This window comes from Ambystoma mexicanum, chromosome 11, assembly GCF_040938575.1.
Source record: "Ambystoma mexicanum isolate Mex_15411 chromosome 11, UKY_AmexF1_1, whole genome shotgun sequence".
Classification (NCBI taxonomy): Eukaryota; Metazoa; Chordata; class Amphibia; order Caudata; family Ambystomatidae; genus Ambystoma; species Ambystoma mexicanum.
This window is the reverse complement of record NC_090934.1, coordinates 1,109,603,607-1,109,627,845: the sequence shown is the minus strand read 5'-3', so window position 1 is coordinate 1,109,627,845 and position 24,239 is coordinate 1,109,603,607. Positions and strand designations below refer to the sequence as shown.

The 24,239-nt window shown below is 43.4% G+C and overlaps 1 protein-coding gene across 1 annotated transcript in view; it reads right to left on the bottom strand.

Moving 5' to 3' along the window:
• The window catches only part of LOC138504159 (uncharacterized), a 267,874-nt gene extending 244,398 nt beyond the window's left edge, over positions 1-23,476 (bottom strand). The window contains exon 1 of the mRNA XM_069624416.1: positions 23,092-23,476. Within this exon, the coding sequence (XP_069480517.1) occupies positions 23,092-23,409 (318 nt within the window). The 5' untranslated portion in view covers positions 23,410-23,476. The remainder of the gene's footprint in view (positions 1-23,091) is intronic.
• Between the last annotated feature and the right edge of the window lie 763 nt (positions 23,477-24,239).

Here is a 24,239-nt window from a genome sequence, read left to right as displayed (position 1 = left end):
TAGTTTGGCAACTGTACTCTGAAAGACAGAGTAAAATACTGTTTACAAAAATAGACTATTCATTATAAACTTCCTAAAATCATGACATATTTATGAATGACTTCAATGCAACAGAACCACGCTGTAACTCTGAAGAATAATGTGGATGTTAGCTGGTAAGATAGCTCAGCGCGTTGAGTGCTAGCTGCTGTTAAGTGAGCTTGACCTTCAGGTCGCAATTTTGAATCCCGGCAAGGTCAACTCAGCCTTTCATCCTTCCGAGGTTGATAAATGAGTACCAATATCAGTTGGCTGATATTGTATGTAAATATCTGCTCTGTAAAGCGCTTTGGATTAAGGCGCTATATAAATAACAGATCGTTATTTTAAAGCACTATGGGCCTCATTATGAGTTTGGCAGCATGGTAGATTTCGGGCATCAATTCCGTTACTTCTACTTCTTGGGGATAAAAGAATTGCCACCAAGTTTACTACTTCCGGGATATAACTCTTCTGCTTCACCTCCAGAAATCACTGGATTTACTGCTTGGGATGCTCGTGGTAAACCTGACGAAACCTACTTGGTGTCCTATAAAAATAGAAGAATTAAAGATTAACGCTGCTTTACCGCCACACATAATCGCCCTGTAAATCTATCGGACCGAGTGGCAGTAACTGTCATCTGGCGTTAATTCCAATCGAATTAACGCCAAACTCATAATGGGGCCCGTTATACACATCAACAGTTGGGAACACACAGGAAAATGCTTTTGCTTTGGAAAAAGGGAGACATCTTTTTGCATATTAACTTCCACTTTCTTGAGCACAGCACATTGAAGAAGGGGGGGTCTGAAAGCAAGGGAGAGCTCATGAATGAAGGGGGCTTCGGCGAAAATGTGGACATGGAGAGGCAAGCAAGTGGAACCTATAAACAAGATTGAACCCACTGAAAATGTAATCTAGCCTTTTAGTTTAGTTTAGTTTAGTTTAGTTTATTTATTTGTACCGCGCACCGAACCCTGGGGTAGCTGGGCGCCGGAGACTTAGAAACAGTTACAGCATGGCAAAAATATACAATACAGACTGTGATAAAACAACAACGGTGTAGCAGACCGGGTTACAGGTGGTCAACAGAGGCATGCAGAGAGGAAGTGCATTAAGCAGCGTTTTTGTTGGAAAGCCATGTTTTTGTTTTGGCTCTAAAAGCCAACATTATCCATTACATTCAGCAGAACTGCTCCAGACCTGGCATTCAATTTCCATTCTGGGACTTGTAGTCCTGGATTTCCCCACCATGAACCCAGGACTTCAAGTCCTAGAATGCAAAATTAAAACCAGGACTGGATCAGTGTCTCCCAAATGGAATGGATAATGATTGAATGTATGTGTTCTTATGTTCAGATAAATAACGTTTCATGCAGGGGTGCCTGGGAGGTGGTTTTACTTGCTCACTGATACACGGCGTGAGCAAGGAGCAATCATGCTTTCGTTCAGCTTTCTTCAGAGTGTGGCGTATATGGCCTGGGCAATTGTAAAGTTTGATATGAAAACCCTTGCATTGTAATTGTGAATCATCACATGTAGGAATGATTTTAGCTATGCCACGTGCTGTCTTGCCTCCACCCTATCGCTTTACATTTAGAATTCAGCTGGGCGCACCACGCAGTAATGCTAGTTCATGGTTGGTGCCCGCTGATCAGTATTCACTGCTCACGATAGATGAATATGGCGTCCTCCCCTGTTAGTACACATCTCCTGCTTGCCGGCTTTGCTGCCTGTGCATGCACTGCCCTGCATATTCCAGCCAAGTCGCCTCTTTACTAACACCTGGCACAAAAGATCAGCCATCTGAACGTGAAAGCTACTTTGCGTCCGCCCTATTCATAGGCAAAACAACGTTTACACGGCACACATCTGTCCTGCTATTGTAGGGATTCATTGAATATTTGACCATGACACAATAACAAAAAACAACGATACACAAATGAAACAACTGCCCATTTGATCAAACAAAATGCAAATATATCCATGGTGCTGTGAACGCAGCAGAAGGTTTTCCAAAGCCCTATGGGGATAATCCAGTCGGTACCCAGTCAATATATCTAAAACATTACAGAGGGGTGAATTTCAGAGTGGACCATAATACCGAAAAACACCTTAACATTCCGCTGGATGGGGTTTGGGTGGCGTTAAAAGGGTAGACATTCAGAGGGGTTGGGGGGGGCCCAAATAAAATAAAAAAGGAAATCTGTGTTTTTCTGTGTTTTTCTGTATTTTGGCCTTGATGAAATGTATCACTATGTAATGTACGTCAGTAAAATCACATATAACCAATCCAATCACCAGCCCACCTCGGAAGTGCACCACCCAACATGTAAGGAGAATCCGTTATCTTTTTTCGTTAGTTCTCCTAACAACCCTTTCCTTCAATCTAAATAATCTTCACATTATTGTAAATGGGAGTCCACCCACAATTGCAGATGGTAGAAAGGCCAATGGGCAAGCAACCAAGTCAGTTTTGGTAATTATCTGAATATTCAAAATGCGTTTTTTATATTTTAGATAAAAACACAGATCATATAGCGGGTATTACGATCAAACCAAAGTCGAAAACTCCCTGGATCCAGAGAAAATGGTGTCAAAACTGATGTCTCGAGGCCCATGAATTACAGGTGGTATTATTATATAACGCTAACAGTTTTATCTACCTCACACATATGCAAGTTCTACTGTTGTTTATTAATATATCTTTTTTTAAAAAAAAATCTTTCTTAGCATTTTTAACAAACATTATCAACAGCATCAACTCCCCTCCACCCTCCCCAACTCCCCCCACCCTCCCATGGAGCCGAAAGATAACTAACTGAGAAGATAGAGTTTATCTGTATTGCTAAAGAAGAAGGAGTGGTCCGGCTGACCCTTCAATCCGTCATTGTATGTCCAAGATCCATATATTCTGTGGGCACCACTGTTGCACATAATCGCTTTTCAAAAAGGAAAGCTATTCACCCCAATCTTTATAAAACTTTTCAGAGTCCACTTGTATCTCATATATGATCAATTCTAGAGCCAGGATGTCCCATATTTTCCGTAACCAGCTAATTTGAGAAGGTGGGTCTTTTTGCTTCCAATGTTTGCAATGACCTACAAGGCCGCAATAAGCAAAATCATAAGGGGTCTCCTCTGCGGCTTCAAGGTGTCTTGTTGTTCCAGGTCAACCAGGCCACATAATTTCTCTCCTATTGTAAGGGGGCAGATTTCTGGGACCATCTCCTGCAAGGGCCTGGTGACGTATTTCCAGAAATCTTTGATCTTGGGGCATCCCCACCAGATATGTTCTCTTTCCCAAAACCCCCACAGCCTCTCCAGCAATCCCCCAAAGTGGATCTGAACATTCTTTGGAGATTGCTGGGGGTCTAGCGCTAATGAGGCATCATTTTGCACCATGCCTCTCGGATATGCAGATACCTAGTTATTTTTGGGATGTTCCTCCAAAGCCCCTCCCATGACCCTTCTGAAATCACCCTCCCAGCGTGCCGTTCCAGGCTACCTGATAGGGCCACTTCTTTTTATCTGCGCACTCTAGGAGAATAGAACAAAGAACACATACCAAGTGTTTATTCTCCGAGTGCATGGTGGTAAAGGACTTGAATTTCCTTAGGGGCCTGGTCGCTGCCTGCCTAATCTCCTTCTGACACAGCTTGTGCCTCAGCTGGATATATTCATACCTGTCTTTCTCCAAGAGCGTGACCTGTGTCTTACATTTTTCAAAGGTTGCAATTTCTCCTTGCCACACCATGTCTTGGATTTTCACACACCCACTCTCCTTCCACAGGCTAAACGACCCTCTTCCCATACCCGGGGAGAAGCATGGAGTAAATGGGGAGGGGATGGATGACAGGTGTCCCCTCCTGAGCCATCTGTCCCAAATATTGCATGTGACCCAGTGTACCCTACTCTGCCTTGCACTGTGGGACCTATCTGTCCCCTGTAGCCACAACAGCCCATCCAGGGGGCATCCTGCCACCGCTCTGTCCATCCTAGCCCAAATTTTGACCTTGCTACCGAAGAATGATTCCCGCACTACTCTCAGCTGGGCAGCTTTGTAGTATCTAAATAGGTTGGGCAACCCCAAACCCCCACTCTGTCTTGGAGTCATCAAGAGGTCTAAAGCTATCCTCAGGCGTTTACCTTGCCAGATAAATCTGGAGATTATTGAATTCATTATACGGAAACACCCCATAGGGACCTCTCTTCCATCCTTTTCAGGCAAGTCAGGAGATCGTCCTTACTAAGGGCCATTTCTTCATGTGTGGCACAGGGGGCGCCACTCCTTCTTGTAGCCTACTCTGGGTGCTCACTTCTGGCTCCTCTGAGAACCTTTGCCAGCACTTCTCCAATTGTCCCCGTCTAGTGTTTTTCTTCCCCTCCTGCACTGCTGGGGTCTGCTTTCCCTTATTTCCGGGCATCTGCTTGCCCTCCACACTGTGTATCTCCCTGAGGGCCGGCCAACCTCCTTTACCCTGCACGTGGGTTTGCAGCTTTACTCTGCCCGTGCCAGCGTATATCTCCTTCCACTGTGGGGCTCCCACACAGTTCCCGAATTGGCTCCTTTTCCTATAGGGGCAGTGATTCCTCCCCAACGCTTCCCTGCTTCTGCAGGTGTTGTATTGTAATGTCCTCACAGGGTGAAGGAGGAGCCGATGCCTAACATCAAAGGAAATTGGCTCACTCCGTTCCTCCCCGCGCCGCTTGCTTCCCTTTTCTGTTGTTTGCCGGGTCCTCTGTGAGACACGGCAGGTATGAGGCCACAGTTAGTGTTCCATGTGTTAAAGTGAGTGTGGGGGGCCCACCCAGCATGGGATTCTGCGTATAATGTAAGCGAGGACCGGGCTCCTCCAGCTCCTCTCCTCCGGCCGCGCGGCTGCCTCCCACTGCTCCAGTGTCCCCAGCAGGTTTCCCCCTGCACACGGCTCTCACTTCTTTCAATCCGCCAAAAAAGCTGTGTTCCGAAGAGTCTGCCCCCAATCGCACCCCCCGTTCGGGTGCCGTGTGGAGCTTCTTGGAGGCTGAGGCTCCTCCTTGCCGGCTGGGGGACCTTCAATATTTCAGCACCCGAGGGGGAGGGGCGCAAGTGCCTTCCCTTATCCACAATGTATCCGTGACCGCAAAGCGTTCTCCAGTAAATTCCGATGTCCCAGCTGATCCCTCAGCTGATGCCTATCTTCGGTATAACAGCTGGTACCTGGACGTTCCTGTCACCGGGGTTTTCTTCTGTTTTAACAGTGCCTCTTAGGTAGAGGCTTCCTCTCTGGGGACCCTGCTAGCATGTTACTCAGCTTTGCTTTCTCCATCTTTAAGGGCCTGGCCGGGAGCTCATGAGCGTGTGGCTTCACTCTCCGGCGGCCATATTGGAACCCAAAAATATATCTTTTTATCAATTGTATACAATTTAAAACAGGTATGAGTTCATCTCAGTCGACGGCAAGGTAGTAGCAGTAGGAAAAGTTTGTTCTGAAGAGTATCTATAAAACACGTACATAATACATAGTTCAAATCCATACAATTATCCAAATGCAGATATAAAAACTGGCTTTAAAACACTTTTGGTCTTAGTCACAAGAGTGAATAAAAAATAACTGTAACATAATAATGTATTTTAGATGAAAGGGCCACGTAGCATCAGCATGTCACCGAGCTTTACAATTGGAGGTTCTGCAAAGATTGTGCAACTATCTTATGCTCATTAGTAACAACACTGGTTTTAGCCATTCATTGCCAGAATGCATAGACAAAGCAACAAAAAAAAACAAGTGCCCAAAGTCTTCCCTATAGTTTGAGCAAATTACACAGCTCATCATTAACCCTGCCTGCCAGCCCACTGCAAAAGAAGGCAGGAGCAGATTCCCCAAACACAATTTAATGTACAATACTTCCATGGAGGAGTGTCCTACTGTATTCAAATAGCCTTTCCTTCCAAAGTGACTGTTAATATAAAAATAATAAGTCAAGCTGTGAAGTTGACCACAGGATAGATTAGTATTTATCGGCCAATCTTGATAGGCTCTAAGTATCTCTCCCTTAATACAAGGTCCTATAGTTTTTGGGTATGCCAGATTTGGAACTGTTGGGGTGGTCTATAAAGGTCCCAATGAGAAAAAGGGGTTCATGCTGCATGCGCCATATTGGTGACTGGGGAAATGGCAATGTTGACCCGATGTTGCAATTTAACATGGTGTACTTAATAGGAATGGGATAAGTGTTATTTTTAGTGTTACTTTGTGTTTAAGTTGATACATTTTAGATTTGCACACACGTAGCAAGATACTGTCAAAACTACCATTCAAATTATAAACAGTATAGATGTGGCGTACAACATAGAGCCTAGATGTTGGGCAGCATGGAGCTTCGTATGCACATGCGAGAAAGGAGATTTGCAATGAAAAAAACACGAGAGGGGGCTGCGATAGTCTTGAACATGCATGCACAGACATACATACATGGGGGTTTTTAAGGACATATTTTTGGGATAGTTGGGGAACATGGGGCTTATAGAATGCTGCAAGTTCTGGCATAATTTGTGCAGGCCCTGCAAACTGGTTTGGCAAGATGAACTCTGTGTGACTGGAAAATTGGTTTAGCAAGGTTAAAGGCTGACAAATGGCAGCCGGCAGCTGCGATAATATCGGATGGTCAGCTACGAACATGCTCAGGTCTTTACAACCTGGTACCATTGTGGAAAGGAGATGCAATATTTTTAAGTACATGGGAGCCTGTTATTCATTGTCCAGAGAAGTCTGGCCATCTGTTTGTGACTGAGTAATAAACCTGGGGTGAAGGGACACCTACGGGCAGAGTTGACAAGTACTTCATGGGTTTCGATTAGTTTCTCAGGATGTGCCCAGAGGCCATGCATGTTGAATTGGTAGTCATGTAGATTAGTGTGGAACAAGGACGCCAGCAATTTTGGGTGGGTAAGATATGTATTGCCAGTTCAAAGAGTACATGTTTATTTCTCCCCCTTCTCATGTCGCTATAGGGTCCTTGCAACCCATGTGCATCATGTCCACAGTTATAGGTCGCAGGCGAGCTGGAACCTGTAGTGAATTATGTTTGTGTGTGAATGTATAACTACGGTATGCAAAAATATACATATATTCAATAATTCACATATACTACTAGATTGCACTTGATTGAGCAGTCGCATATGAATTCTGAATTACATTATATGATGAATTATATGTGCATTCAAGGAGTAGGCTTTGTTCTAATGAATGTGATTACCCTGCATTTTGTACTGATTGATTGCACTTATTAATTTCCTTTTACATTTTATATCTGTTCATTTGTTTTGTATCTATGTAAAAGTTCTTTGGAACTATAAGCATAATGAAATAAACGTTATAATTCACATACATGCAAAGTTCTGGTTAAAATATACACCAAGTCACTTTTGTGAATCAGCGCAATTACTCCCAAGCTGAGTATTGCTCAATTCTTTAATATTTCTGCTTCCAGCGCAATGTGGGTTAGTTCCCTACACACGCCTGTGTGGTGCAAGAGGATTCAAGCATCAGTTAGTGTGCTTTAAAGGACTGCTTTGACAAATGACTCTCTTCCGTGTCAGTTCATCAAGAGAACACTCTGAAGTGCCTCATATTCTATGCTCTACCCTACAGGTGCTATGTGAATTTGAAAAATTATCAGCAGTTACCCAAATGTTTTGACATCCAGCCAAGTGCTACATAAGTCGGTGTATCTTTTCGAAATTGCCAACCAGAACCCATAACCTAATTGAACAGTTACTGTGGACTCCCTTTCCGAACACCAGTTCTAGCTGAAACCAAATGCAACTACAAAGGGTTTCAACAGGGCTAGAGCTTCTGGATTCTCAGCTGCTGTCTCTGTGATTGGCACATTCCAAAAGCTTCCAAATGTCCACATGGCACAAAATGACTTTTCTGGAAAATCTATTAAAGCAACTTACCTCACCATGTACTTCCAGGTCAGGCGTGAGTGACTTCAATTGTAAGAACACCCATACACAATGACTTACACCTTTGAACGCTGAAGGTGTAAAAATATTCCTCTATGCATGAAACTATAAAACATGCATACCCAATCCAAAAGACATTGTGCTGTTTTGCAAGACAACAGTGACACTTTGAAACCGAGAGACTTGTTAATCTTTACATCAGAGGGACAGATAGACAGTGTTGGAGGAACTTTTTCTTAGTGACTGCATAGCCCAACTCAGTTGCTGCAATCCAAACTGAAATTCAAGGATGAAAATCTGCGATTGCAAGGCATCAAACTATCAGCGCCATGTATACACTGTTCCATCAACAATTCAAGCTAAAGGAATAACAATTAGTGGCAATATTCTGTTATAAAAGAAGTATCACAGCTTCTATTTGTCTTCCAACTTCTGCAAACTAAAGAACAGACAGCTGCAAGTGGCAAGCAGCATTTCCAGCATTGCTGGTTCTCAGAGCCTGAACAAGCATCCAGAATGTCTCTGAAAGACAGAGTTCCGTACACATGAGGCGAAAATGTGTGGAAATGGCAGACTTAAGGCTTCTCAGTGCATTTAAAGCAGAATTCAATACAAGCTAAGTGAATGTGTCAATGCAACAACAGCACGGGCAGTGTTCAAATTATGTAGCACTGTCCCCATCATGATATTGAATGTGCACAATGTGGCAGACCCTTTAGGTATTAGCCTGCCTCCAACGGGTGGCAGGCTGTTAGAGGCAGAGGCTGGTCCGCTTCTGGGGGAAATATTGCCATTACCAAAGGTGCAGTTGAAATGCAGGTACTAATGGTGTGTTTAATTAAAGACAATATTTTAAATCGTACCTTGCATCTCCGGTGACATGCAGTACATCTCTAGTCCTTTCTTTGTGTTGATGAAGATGACATCATCAACGGGCAATGTGGCCTGGGAAAGAGAAGTGTTGTTTCTTTTTGTGAATTATGTGATCTACGTGGGTCCTAAGGGGCGAGACAGCAGCAGGGAGGAGCGGGGTAGAGGAAGGGGGCGCAGTCCAGTAGCGCTCATGCTGCTTTGAACGTGTGCTTATTCCAGAGAATACAGCCTGTGTTCCGAGCTTCCTAATTGACCAGCGCCCCTTTCCAGGGTGCTAATAATTGGTGTGGCATGCAGAGGATTATCAGAAGATGTCTACCCCGCTCCTCCCTGCTGCTGTTGTATCTTCAGGCCACTAAACAAACACCTTGATCTATGCTTCCAGTTCAAATCCACTGCTGTTCTGATGTGAATATCTACAAGAACCTTTTCTACCAGTACATGGCAGTGCTGATCAAGCACAGAGCTCAGGTGTTCCAATGGCGTATTCTGGATCCGGAGATGTTGTAGGAAACGCAGCTAACATCTAGCAGGTAGTACCGTCCACTTCTACTGGACATACAGCTGCAGTTTGTGGAGTACCTCAAGCATGGTACAACACGGTTAAATGATTCACCTTACCCAATCTGTGGAGTGTACTTCACATGGAAACAGTGAGAATGTGCCACTGGTGTACTCATCGCTTGATGCAGTGCACAAAACAATGAATCCAGCCTCTGCTATTCTTGAACCCATGGCATCTAACTCCGAAGGGGGCGAACCAGTGCAAGGGGCAGTTAACCAGTTCAACTTCTGGTCAACCAGTGTGTCTGAAAATACAAGAAGCAACAATTCCCATGACATTCAACTCTTTGTGTTTCCCCTTTTTTTGCAGAAGGGTGCCTGTCGAGAAGAAAACAAAGAGATAATGAAGGACGGTTCAAGGGACTGTTTTTGATTCGTAATCTTCACAACTACATCAATTGGTGAATGGACATTTATAGAATATGTGACCACAAATTTGCTGAAATTCAACTGAACATTTTTGGGTTTGTTGTTTCAAACATTCATGTGGTAAATGAGATGTATTTGTGCAAACAATATTTTCATGTGACTTTAGCTATCGTTCTTGGATTTTTTTTTAAAGAATCTAAAAGTGTAGTATAATGTCCTCAAAAACAAAACTGCATTTCAAATGTTATGTGATTTACTGCTGGCCATTGGTCGGTGGCAATATTGAAAAAAAATGTTTTACATAATGTGGGTGTTTTCTTATTGGTAATGCTTAGCACACTTCAATCATGTTGCTTTCAGTTGGTATTCTTTGTTTTTAGTACGGATCCCGGAGATACAGTCTCAGATTGTTCCCAAAGCCTTTGTTGGGTTAAAAAACGGATTTATTATTTATTTATCTTCTTATAATGCGCCGGATCTACAGGTAGGATTTTGCAGGGATGTCATATATTTTACAGTAGAAATAAGTCTTGAAACCCCCACATTCTGCATTCTGACCAACTGCAGAGGGATATATGATACCTGGGTACTTAAAATAATGTATTTCATACAAATTACATCTACTATGCATACTCACATGCGTAGAAAAAACGGAATCCAACACAGAAGATTGAGGGCACACTCAATGCTTATTTAAGAGAAATATCAGGAAAACCTGAAGTGCGAATCCTCATGGCGCTTGTGAAAGACATTTCTAAAACAGCTTCATTAGATTGGAGGTCAGGGTAGCCCACCCCCAACAGACAATTCATCTACAGCTAATTTTGTTATACAGGTTCAGGAAACGAGACATATTATTTTTCATGTGGGGATAGACTGTCAGAGGCCTCTCGCCCACATCTTGGTCAACAGCCTAATCCAACCCCCATTCAGGCTACTCCCGAAAGGCCCGTTCGCCCCTGAACTCCTATCATTGCGAAGAATAATATATTAGTTGCTAAGACGTATAAGCCAAAGGGGGTGTCTATACAGAATTAATATGGGGGCTAGGGACCCATCATTAATCCACGTAGGCAACTCTAAAAAAGCTAAATGCACATGTAAGCAGGTTTCACCAAATTTCCAGAGCCAATATCTTTTTGGATGCTAAGCGGATATCACAACAAGTCTTGCAGAATTCCAAAGCAAGGTTGCGAGAAGTAACTTCTGGCAAGTAGTGCTGGGTACCCTGCGTATCATTGAAGATGTAATCATGTCACTGAATCACAAGCACATTGTTCAATCATCTGAGAATCTAGCAGTAGCTTCCTTGGGGATACGGACACAAAGGGCCACTATTAATCAAAACACATTCAAACTCTGCAAGACTCCTTTTAAACGTATCTCTCAAATGGTGGTAACCGCGCAAGATTTAAATCAAGCCACTAACCCAGACATCGACTTGAGGGAACTATCTGGTCAGAGTGCATCTGAGATGAGGGATATATTACCCACCCCTTTAACCACCTTACAACTCCGGCCGCATGCAGCACCATTGGCAGTGATGTTAGTGGACCTTGACCCCTTATTGAATACCTTTCTAGAGACAACAGTGTTGCTCACGAATAAGGTGTCACATTTGTTCAACACAAGAATAATAGATACAAAAATCCAGCCACAGAAAATACCGATAACCAGGAGAATTTAAATGGTGGACCACAAGATGAAGGACATCAGAGGTGGCTGCATGATTGTGACCTTTTCTAATACCAGTTTGGTGTAAACTCAAATTTGGCTGTTTATTCTGCCGTACGGAAGAACACCATATCACTTTTATGTTATTTTTATCTATACCATGCACCTGTTACTGGCAATTTGATCACTCCCAGGGTTCAGTCTCATACTACATTCTCCCTTAAGGGCACTTCTGTTTGAGTCCAATCTAAAACTATTCATGCTCCTCTAGAAGAGGGGCCAAGCAGCGAGAGGGCATCCGCTCTGCTGCGACAGTCACTCCCTACTCTAGGGCTGAGCAGTACTGACATCTCAGAGAATCGTTTCCAGGCCTGTGCAACATTGGATGAAATGGACTGACCCGTACTCGCTGTAGCAAAAACAGCTGCACTAAGTTGTTAAGAAGGAATTTGGGGTTTAGATGGCACTATTTCTCATCAAGGTGACTCGTTATTGTTCCTTGTGTGGAATATGGCAAGCTATCCCAGCACACTAGATGATAACGATACGATTCTGAAAATGCAGTCGTATGATGTCATCCGGTTGAAAAGAAATGGGCATTTAACGGTCTATCAATCAACCAATAAAGTTTATTTCTGAAAATACAAAATTATTTCCATTAAAACATTAATTCATAAAAACACGGTGTATAACAATACAAAATTGCAATGTAGCTATATATTGTAAAAAGAAAAAACAAACAATTTGTTAAAAGTAGATCCTTTTGTAAAAGTAGATCCTTCCTGAAATACAATCTTAGAACATATTCCAATCATACTATAAAAGTAAAAAATGGTCATCAAAAGAGATACATTTTGTCCAAATGAAAGACTTTAAGGTTTCATTCCAATGTTCCTTTTTTGCAGTGCACACCTCAAATAGGTTAAAAGAGCCCATCCTACCCTAGGAGTGTCTGCCCATAAAAGATCGATTCATGCTGGAGGAAACCGGGCAAACTGTACCTCTCGCAAAAATTGGCAATATGGTCGCTGATCTTATGTCTAAATATGCAGGACAGAACAACAAAAAGTGAGACAAGTCCTCTATTGGCACATTGCATGCACATTTGCGCTATCGTTATTGCCTTTCCATAATGCCGTAATAGCTCTTAGGGGAAGGCAATTAAATCCTGCCCTGCTAAGCAAGATGCTCTGGTAGGATTTGCTGCCCATAACAGATATTTTGGTACACTGAGTTTCGTTATGACCGCGTGTCTGCGATTGGATGGTTTTAGCATCTCTTGCACTTCTCTTTTGTCCTACACTCTTTTTTTAAAAACTTGAGGCTGGTAGCTGAAGTGTCTGGTGCAATAAGGTGCATAACAGCATCAATTTCCCTAAACTTCAGTTTTATCAAATGTAACCGAAGTGTAGTAGTGTTGACAGCATTTGTGACTAAAAATCTAATTAAATCCTGTGTCAGCTTATCTTTTTCGTTCGTTCAGAGGCGTGGCCAATGGAGTAATGGTTGTACTGGGCGTGTGTCATTGCTATGATCACAACCCAGTTCTAGGTGAGCACCATAATTGGAGGCTGAACAAGGCAGGACCAGAATTTGTTTTAAAAAATAATTTTCGATTACCTAAATAGAATTTAAATTCGAATATCCCAGAGCACCTTCCCATAGCAAGCCACTGAGACCGCATTACTAAAGTTCATTTTTAATATTAAGCCTAAGGGTTTGGCCTTGAACATCGATGTGACCTAAACTCAGAGACTGTTTTTTGTATCTGTATGTCCGGTGAAAATTCGACGAAAAGCTCACCTCTAGGTATTCAAATTCCCTGACAGTTTGGATATTAACACCGTTATTACAATATCTGCTGATTTTTTGGCTCAAGCCCATTCATAAATTAAGTATAGTCAGTAATGAGTTTCTGTAGTGCTCGCGGGGTGCGCATAATCAATACAGTATCATCCGCGTATGCAAAGAGCGGCAATACTCTATTCCCCAGTGTCCCTACATCGACAGTTGAGCCCAACAGGAACTCATAAAGACCATTTATATATAGGCTAAACAACAGCGGCACCAAGACGCAGCCGTGGCGCACTCCTACATCACACTGAAAAGAAATCAGTGCAGCATCCGTTCTTCTCACTTCTAACACAGGCTTGCGTTTTATGATGGAGCCTGATTAAAAGATTAACTAAACCCACTGGGCAATTGATGGACCTGAGCACCTGCCATAACTTAGTTTGATTTAGTTTGTCCAAGGCTGTGCTCAGGTCCATGAAAGCCAGATCGACTGGCTCTTTTTTTTATGTACAGTGAATGAGCCACTACTAAATATAAGTTGGGCGATTGTTCACTAGTACCCAGCCCAGGGCTAAATCCCAATGGCACAGGAGATAGTATATTGCTTTATTTAGCCCAACCCTCAATCCTGGCCAGAAGAACACATTCACACATTTTAAAAGGAGAATCTAAGAGTGAGACTGGTCTATAAGAAGCCGGTCTGTCTCAAGGACCTTTCTTGAAGATTGACTGGATTACTTCAGAATGCCAAGAGGAGGGTATCATTCCGTAATGATAATTGCTTTAACACTGATTGTAAGAATAGGCATCCAAAGATCTACTTCAGCACAGAATGAATCAGCATGATTGCTATCTGGTCCTGGGGACTCAGTGAGATTTTGAAAATGTATTGGCAAAATGACTTCCTCAATGAAGTCTATCTCCATACCCAATCATTTCCTAGACAAGAGTGAACACCCTGGTTGTTTAATGATAATAATAATAATAATAATAATAATAATAATAATAATAATAATAATAATAATAAATCACACACACCTAGTGCAGGTCCAGCATTATAAAGCCTGGAGAAGTGATCCATCCAAACATAGTCTGGGACCATAGTTTCTAGTCCATGGTTCTTATATTTATAATACGGGCCTCAATTCACTATTTCCCAGAAAGCTTTTGTATCCATTTGTTCCAACGTGTTGACTAATTCAGTCCAATTGTTGCTCTCTATTTCTTTCTTCTAATCAGCTATAGTTTTTTTTATGAGCTGCAGTTCCTACTTTGGTAGTTATAGAGTTACCGTCGACCCTTCTACCCCAAAGATACCCAGCGTCGAGAAATGTTTTCTTCCTTGGATGAGGGGGATGAGGCACATATTCATTCCGCAAAGCAGTTCCATTTGGTAATGTCAAAGGTTATGCAGGCATTGGATCTATCACCCACTGAGAAGCCTACCTCCTCAGGCCTTTTTTCAAGGCATTCTTTTTGCTTAGCATCGGACAATCCTCCTTTAGTAATGGAACAAACACTGAGCAATTATTAAGAGCCTATTGTTTGCAAATCCTTGGAATCTAAAAATAAACTCATATGTGCGGGCTGTTTATTGTCATGGGCGGTTTGCCCGCTCAGTCTGTGGTTGTCTCTACATCCCTTTGTAAGGGTAAAGGCCCTATTCAGAATCGAGCTTCTGTCCTGGACAAAGACTCCAAGTTGTGGGAATCACGGGGCAAAACGGTTTATGAAAGTTCCACTCTTTCCCTGAGACAGATTAATGCAGTGTCTGTATTGGCCGGATACAACTTAAAAAACGGGGATGTTTTAGAAAGTATGGAGATCTGCTTGCTGTTGAGGCTCACGGGGAATTTAACTTTACTGGCAATAGACAGAGTGTCGGAAACTGCTGCTAAGGGTGTTCCGGGAGTGCAGTGCGGCTTGACATATGACACGTGACAGTTGATGGTGGTTCTTTCCTCTGCGGTTGTGAGAGGAAGCGTGCTGTGAAAAACAAAAGCAGGAAGTGTAGTGGTGGTGAGGAGCTCTGGAGAGGTCCCAGGGGTCAGAGCATAGGGGCCTGAACGTTCATTCAGTCTCCTGCCCTGCTATCTGGCAGGGCCATGCTGTCTGACTAGTTGTAACAAGTATATTCAGGTTTTGGATTATATTTAAAGTTTACAACTGCTACTACAATAGTAATTCTCATAGTTATGTGGTCTGGGAACAGAGGTCCATATCTTAAATGAAGCCCCTGCGCTGAGGTTACTTGGCTGCAACTGTCAAGAGGGCACCTGCGATCCCTGAAACTGCTCTGTGCCACTGGAGAGCAGACGATGCAGATCAGGCTATGTATCCATCAGGGTACAGGAGTACACAGCCCAACATATAAGGGGGTTATCAGCCACTTTTACTTCCTAAAAATAGGCAAAAACTTCCATAAAATAAAAATAGGAAGTAAAAAAACTCTCAACAAAAATTAGGAAACAGCCACGTAGAACCTTGTGCCGCTGCCTTCACCCACACAGCTTCATGGATATGTTTGGCCCGGTAGTGCAGGTAGTACCACAGGAAGGAACTACTATTATTACTCAAGGAACTATGCATCTTTTAATGTGTATGAATAACTAGGTGCAAAGAAATAATGATTCCAAAAACATTTCTGTTTTCCAGTTAAAACATCTTTTTATTTGCTTATAAAATACTCCCATTTGTGATTGGGCTTACATTTTTACTCCCTAAAAAATCTTTTCATTGCTTTGGGAGGATATCTCAGGGGCAACATGCTTGCCTTGAAAGCAAGACGACAGATAGCAACACAGGTTCAATCCCCGGATCCGCACTTATAAACCTCTGGGTATTAAGCGTGTTATAAATAAGAAATCATATACTTTTACTCCCAACTTTAAGAAATATGGAGTTAACTACTCCCACTTTAAAATCTTATCTGGTAAACTGGGTGTACACTATGTTTTTGGAATGGAGTTTGCTGAAAGGGGGGCCTGATTAGCAGGCCACCCTTTCTGAGACAGAATTGCACGCATCATTTTAATATTGAATACAGAATAAAAAAACAAGGCTTCTACACTCTTGCCAGATGTCAATACTTAACACCTGTGGAGTTGCTACATGAGATGTCAATAATGTCACAATATGCATGTTACAAGGGGTCCCAGACTTAATTCACCGCACTTGGTCCCACGAACTCTAGACCCAGCTCTGACTATGATGGCTTAACACCAGGATCCATGAATTCCTCCAGCTTCAAGTATAACATTAAATACAGCACTCAGCCCAAATGAATACCTACTGATTGAAAAGGGTCAACAGGAATGCCATCTGAGACAGGTCCTCTACGTGGCGTTTGTATAATTATATCTTTAGATACCTATGTAAGTGAAACAAACAATCGAGTTTTCTTTTAATCACAAAGTTGTGTGCCCAGAATCTTCAGACCTGTAAGTACTGTATAATGGGTCATAATGCTCTTGCTATTTGCCTGGGGGTATACAGGATTCTAGGGTGTTGTTTTTGTTTTTCATTTGTCAAGTAATTGTTTTCCAAAAATGCCTTGTGTTCTTGGAAATGCCTCCCATTTTTCTTTTGCATAATCATTGCTTTCAGTTTCAGGGTCTTATAGCTAAATCAGTGTTTGCTATTTCTAATCAATTAGTCCCCCTACATTACTTCAACAAGCTGAGTAAGTGAGCTTTAGAAAACCTGAACTCATTATCATACAACCCTTGCTTGCTCCCTGCGCAGATAATGTTTGATTTTGTTTTCCCTTTCCTTGGCTTTGTAACAAAATATGTTATCATTGTCAAACAATAATGGGGGGCGTGTCAGACTGCTAGATCCTCTGCATTAGGATTACTCAATACCTGATAAGATATAGGTGCTAGATATAGTTCAGGTGCAATTTTCTCCCCAATTGTTAGTATTAGCTTTAGAAGTCGTTTTAGCCATTGGCCCATGAGAATTTTGTAATTTTTGGGCCCTGTGGTCGCTTCTGGCTCTATCTATAATTTGAAATAGGTAGATGCCATCCCATTCTTCTAAATTTGTCAGTATGTAGTCGAGGTGGCAAGTGCATCTTTTTTCGTTATAGGTCGGATGGGCTGGGATTTACAAGTGACCTTCCCATTGCAGGCCCTATAGCCCAAACGCAGCCAAAGCTGTTCAAAACATATTGATTTCTTTTCTTGGGTATTTTATGGGCATAGGATGGTATACCCCAAAATTCTATCCCTTTTTTTCAATTATCTCATTCAGGTTATCCAATCGTTCAAACAGAATGTTTAACTCTGCTGTTATGATTTTAATAATCCTACTATTTTTGTATTTCGAATCCCATACTTCAAGGAGGTCTTCAACTGTGTATAATGTGGTCACATTCATACTGCCCACATTAGTACCCGGCGAGGGTCAACGAGCTTGTAAAATGCAAGCTCATTGGCTCTCCACCGGGCCTTACCTGCCCATGAAGGTTCTAACCTCCACGGCGTCCTAAGTTCTTTTTGTGACTGGCCGCCATGGAAAGGCATATAGTCCCTTCTCTCTGATCCCTGGTGGCCATTTTGTTTGCTTTTTTTTCTAAAGTAGAGAAACAGTTGCAGTGCCATTTCTCGACTCAAGAAAAATTGCAATTAGTACCCTGGTATGCCATGCTGGGGTACTAATGGCAAACTGAGCCCCGGAGTGGGGCCATAACAGCTCGGGTAATGCCCCAGGGGCCCCTTTAAAGCGCTTACTTTGCTCGAGCTTGTATCTATGACCAGTAATAGTCCCCCTCCTGGAGTCATATTGCCTTATTAAGCACCAGCATGTAAATATCCACTCCTTAGCCAATGGAGTCTTCCCTTCGCCCCTGAAGCACCACTCCATTGTGCACCCTCTTCTTACGAAACCCTCTGCCAACCCTTCCTGCCTGGCTAACTATCGTCCAATTTCCATCACTCCTTTCCTAGGCAAACACCTGGAAAAGCTTGTCATCTTCCACTTTAATCTTCACTTTGAATCTGTTGGTTGTCTCCATGACCATCAGTCTGGCTTCAGAGCTGCCAGAATCACGGAAACTGCTCTCCTGAACTTTTGTGAAGACCTGCTATCCAACCTTGATTCCAACACCCCCTGCGTCCTCATCTTATTGATCTCTCTTCTGCCTTTCACATGGTCAACCATGCCATCCTGCTCAACCGTCTCTGTGATAACCTGGGTATCACTGATCAGGCCCTGGCTTGGTTGACCTCCTTCCCCTCCGATCGACCCTCCCAGGTCCAACTTGGGGCCTTTCTCTTGTCTATCTCTACCTGTGGTGTTCCCCAGGGGTCTAACCTCTCTCCCTGGCTGTTCAACCAATACCTGGTACTTCTTGCCCACCGCATTGCCGCTCTCTGCCCCAACGTTCAGTGCTATGTGGATGACACTCAACTCATTTTCAGGCTCCCTTCTGCCACCTCTTCTCCTTCTCTCATCTCTGACTGTCTATCCGCCATCCAGGAGTGGTGTGCCGCCAATGATCTCTGCCTTAATGCCAGTAACACTGAGATTCTCCTCATCAGCACACCTGCTCCCTCCTTTCCTGTCACTCTCTGGCTGGCCTCTCTTGGCCCTCTTCCTGCTCCCACCTGTGAGGCTAAAAACCTTGGGGTTATCTTCGACTCCACCCTTTCCTTCTCTCCTCATATCTCTGACGTCTATATGAAGTCACACTACCAGCTGCACCTTCTCAGAGGTATTCTTCCTTTCCTCTCCTTCCCCCAGAAGCTCACTGTCTCTAGAGCTCTGGTTCTCTCTAGGTTGGACTACTGCAACAGCCTCTTTCTAAATCTGCCTGCCTCTACTCTCTGCCCTCTGCAACTCATCCAAAACAGAACTGTGAGGCTTGTCCTTGGCCTCAAGTCCAGGGATCGTATCTCTACAGGACTGAAATCTCTGCACTGGCTCCCAGTGACGGCAAGGATTAAGTTCAAAACCCTCTGCATTGTTCAAAGGCCTTCTGGGGCCTGGGGCCTCTATACCTTCAATTCTCTCTTCCTAAATATCTTCCTTCTCAAGCTCTTCTCTCATCCGACGTCAACTTCCTCACGGTTTGTCACTTCTCCAAGCAGCAAGTTGGAGGTAGATCTCTTTCTTCTGCCGGGGCCTCTCTCTGGAACTGCCTCCCTGCCGCACTAAAACTTGAGGAGAACCATCTCCGGTTCCGGAAGCACCTCAACACCTTCCTCTTTGCTTCTGCTTTCTCTCCTCCTCTCCCCTGCTGATCTCCTGGCTGAATCCGAAACTGCACTGGTTACCTGGCTACCCTCTGATCTCGGGCCCAGGTCCCCTCCCCTACAGTTGCACACCTGCACTGCCTCCCTGGCAGCCCTTGCACTCAGGGACTGTTCTGTATCCCTACAGCACCTACTAGCACTTGACACCTGATGTCTGCACTTACCCCTGCACTTGCCACCCGCTGGCTGCACTTTTATCTATTATTTATTGTCTTATTTATTTTACTGTTATCCTATGTACTGAACTGCACGCTCCCCTTTCCCCGCACTTTCCCCCTTCCTTCCTTCCTCCCCTGCACTTGCGCAATCTCAATGTCACCTGGTCTAGTAGGATCACTGTCTCTGTCTTCCCCCTGTTTCCCCTCCCTTGCCTTATCATGACTTGAAACACTTGTGTATAGGCATGTTATAAATGCCATATCATAACATATCATATAACTGCTTGAATGTCCACTTCATGGTTCCATGGGCTCCCATGAATCTCCTAGTGAGATACTGGTAGATTTGCGGGTTACCATACATTTTTCCTCCATCCGGAATCTCTTTAAAAATCCATAAATCTTCAAAGACGTTTGGGAGAAGTTTGGGCACGTTCGGCCTGATTAGTAGGAAAAAACATATACGAACCAACTTAAAAGGCGTCAGCAGCAAGGGAGAGAAAGTTTTGCAGAAAGAGAAGAGTCAGGTGAGTCTAGGTGGAGGGGGTTAGCAAGAGAAAGTGTATCTGTGAATGTTATCCAAGTAGGACATCACATTAAATTCTGCAGTAAGATATCTCAGTATATGAATGCGGCACAGCTCATCTGTAATCTGCAGCTCCAGGTTTGAATTCAGGAAAGAAATTCTTTCATCCTTCTTAGGTTGATTAAATTAGTAAAGATTGTACTTTAGACCAGCAGAGTCAGTCACATGCCTAACTCTGCTTTAATCATTCAGAGGTCACCCATTTTGTATCACTGAGGCTTCAAATATTTAATCATGGGAAATTCATAACAGACATGGCCCTTTAAAAATCCTATAGGACTGGGAAAGAGTCATTCATGACTACTGAGGTTATTTATTTAGTAATAGGGAGAGTCCATGGGTGCAGGTCAATTACCTCAGAAAGGCTACTAGGGCTGAGGTAGAGTCAGTCACACGTCAAACATTCACGAAGTTGACTCCAACATTCCTTAAAGTAATACCATTTAGTCTCGTAGTGTTAGTTGCTGATGATACATATTATTGAAACTGCCTATCTAGCCATTGGGCCTCATTACCAGTTTGGAGATAGCCATGGTGCTATTAGCGTCATGGCTGCCTCCAAACTCGGTTCCGGGTCCGGGTTCCTTGAATGAGGAATTACCGGGTCATTCCAACCTTGGAGGACCCAGTAATTCCTCATTCAAAAAACCCATTCCCATTCCCATTCGCGCCCCCATAGGGCTCAATGGGAATGGGGATGGAGCTAATAACGGGCCCGTTAATAACGGGCCCGTTATTAGCTCCCTGGCCCCCTTGTGGGACCTGCAAAGTACGTCTGGTCTGACCAGACGTTCTGAGCGGGTCCCGCAAGGGAACCTCGTAATAGGGCGGAATGGGTTTACCGGCACCGGCACCATTACCGGCGAAGTTAAACCCATTCCGCCCACCTTGTAATGAGGCCCATTGTTTCTCAATGGATGTTGTTTCTATGGATTAGCTATGATGGCAGTCACTCTACCCATACTTTTAATGGCACAAAGTCACAACTGGCCTGATCACTCTATATAAAATGATAGATTTTTTTTGCCATTTACTATTGATTTCACAACATATACAGTTGAAATGTACTGTATAAAATATAAGAAAAACAGTAATAATACATCAGCCAATGTAGGTAGCAAATCAAAGGAAAGCAAATGACAGCTAGAATCGCCAAACAATATATCAAAGATTCCAAGGCATTACAATTTGTTAGGCCAGCAATAATATTCAATCAAAATATAATTCTATATAGTATATGTAGATGTTACTTTCAATTTCTATATTCTCGTAATAATGTAAAAGCACATAAATCATGAGGCTAAAGATGCACACCAGGGGGTAACATTATGTATAATTATTATTAAAAATGTGCTTCAAGGTCGTACACTCGGGTGAACGTTTTCAGGGTTTACGATTTCAGTGAAGACATCCATGATGAAGAACTTAGATTACACGTTAATATATATGAAATGTCAAAGAAACAATGGTCAATCAATTTTCAAAATAGAAATGACTTAGACCTATTTGCATTGCATACCAGCCCATGCTCATTACCATTGTTTTCTGGTTGCTCTTGTTAGACTTATGGCAAAATAAGAAAGTCATTTGTAACAAGAGAATTAGAAGTTTGGGTAACTTGGTAGGAAACTAGACCTCTAGCCTGTATGCTCCCACCCTCCTCCACCTTAAGAGATGTCGCCCATTCTATCATGCTGGACACGCATCAAAAAACCCTTTTCCAAATACTTTTCATGTTCATTGTTTTTTACTAAATCTAATGCAATGATATATGACATGACATCTATATCAAGGAATACTAAATCGAAGCTGCCCATAAAACCTTTTCGAAAATATGAAAGTGAGCTTTTCAAATCGTTTGGTGAGTGATTGGAAATTCTTATTTGCTGAGATGATCAGCTTGCCACAATGTACAACATGTTTCCGTCACATGCTCTGGTGTACATGTGATCTAAGGCCGTAGTCCGCAATCTTCGCCTCTCCAGGAACTTTATATCACAACTCCCATCGCCCTAGCCAGCATAGCCAATAGGGAGGGATCCTGGGAGTTGCAGTGCAAAACATCTGGAAAGACGCATGCTACAGACAGCTGACCTAAGATATCTTTAGGCAAATAGTTTCTATGCTAGGATAGAACACAAGTGATATTATTTAAAGACATCACAGCCCTTCACCGCGACTGCCATAGGAGATAGGGGGGAAGGAGCTACGTCTAGCCAACCCTCTGCCAGGGATCACTGACCAGGAATCACATAAAGACTCATACGTCACTGATTTTCGTTGGGCGCATAGCTATCCAAACCCCACCTCGCTCGGGCAGGAAAGCTCACCTCTTCCATCCCATAGATTTATGCAATGGCATTGTAACCACCGTCCCGTGCATCAGCGATCACGCGAGGTGGTCTTCAGCAGCATGAGGCCATGCAATACAACATAACTTGTTTTTGGATACTGTTAGGAGAGAATATTTTGGAACTGCTTTAGTTAACAAACATACAAGCCTCGAAGAATGGGGAACGTAGATAGGTTTACAGTTAGGGTCAAAGGTTGGTAGCGAGTGACACCGATCACTGCTATTGAGTCACAAGTATACCAGCCATGACGTGCCTCAGCAGAATTCTGGAAATTAAATTAAATTCAAGAAACAAGCTGGAGGTGAATGTATTCCTAGTGCTGAAGCCTTCAGTGGGGTTCTTCAACCTGTGGATGTCCAGATGCTTTGGACTAGAACTCACATCATCCATGGGCAACACAGTCGATGCTGAAGGATCATGGGAGTTGCAGTCCAGCACACCTGGAGAGCCACGGGTTCTTTCACAGAACACACCCTTATGGACTTACTGTGCTGCTGCTGATGCTGTCCACCTCCTGCTTCCCAAGGTAGCCCTCTGTGATCTTAATGATCGCCGGAAAGGAGGTTTCAAACTTTCGAACAAACTCCTTCAGTGAGTACTCCCTGGGCGCCCACTTCACAGACGACGTTTCCATTTTCTGAGGCGGCAGGCTGGGTGTGGGTCTCTTGAGGCTCGCTTGCTTGAGCATCTTTCTGATAGCCTGCTGGTTTTCTGGCCCTGAATTCATCTCTGCTGCCCGCTCGTGACCAGGCTGCCAGCAGGAAGTGTTTCTGTTTAAGGAAGGGGTGTAACGACAGTCTGGCATGAACGCAGGGAGGAATGCACACACAAGGTCGTCAACAAAGTCACAAACCGGTTCTCCCCTCCATGCTCGCCCTGTGCGCTCAGTGACAGGTGTATTATTTGTAGGACGCTTTCTGGCGGTACATGTAGAACTGAGCACAAGGAAGTGCCCAGAGATAGAATCATGTAGATTCTGCATTACGTTAAAATAACATCCTTCTAGCTAGGATGACAGAAACAGCAGAACATGCATAGCCATTAACACGCCTAGCCACTGGAATGAGAACACACATAATGGTGTTTTTCTGCTGTGTCAAACGTGGCCGGGAAGTAGAAACTCACCCTTTCTGAAGAAAATGTTTGCTCTTCTGGGTGAACTAGTTTGACTAGCCATGAAACAACCTCGCGTTCGTTTCTAGCAAGATCAAAGCCGCCAAGTCGATTAGAAGTTGAGGCAATGGCGTTCACGCACACCCCGGTATATTCACCAGGCAACAGTCCCCTACTTCTGCAGCTTCTCAGCCGTCAATGGAATGCTTACACTCCGCGAGGAGGGTCCTGGGGGTTGTAGTTTTTGCTCTTGTTTGGAAGAGACACAGAAGGGTAATTTTATTTTTTCATTTCAAAGACAGGAGAAAACAATACTTTTTAGGAGTTGCATATCTAGATTTCAAAGAAAAAGCAGGACGAGTTGGGTTTTAATACAGTTTGATACAGATTTGAATACCTTTGCCTAGAGTTGGCACTCCCTGATTGTTACTGCTCATTGATTGCCGGTAACAGAGATCAAACCATGTAGCCTGCACATGACTTCACGTTCGCTTTGGGCACAGGGACATTGTTTGGATTGCT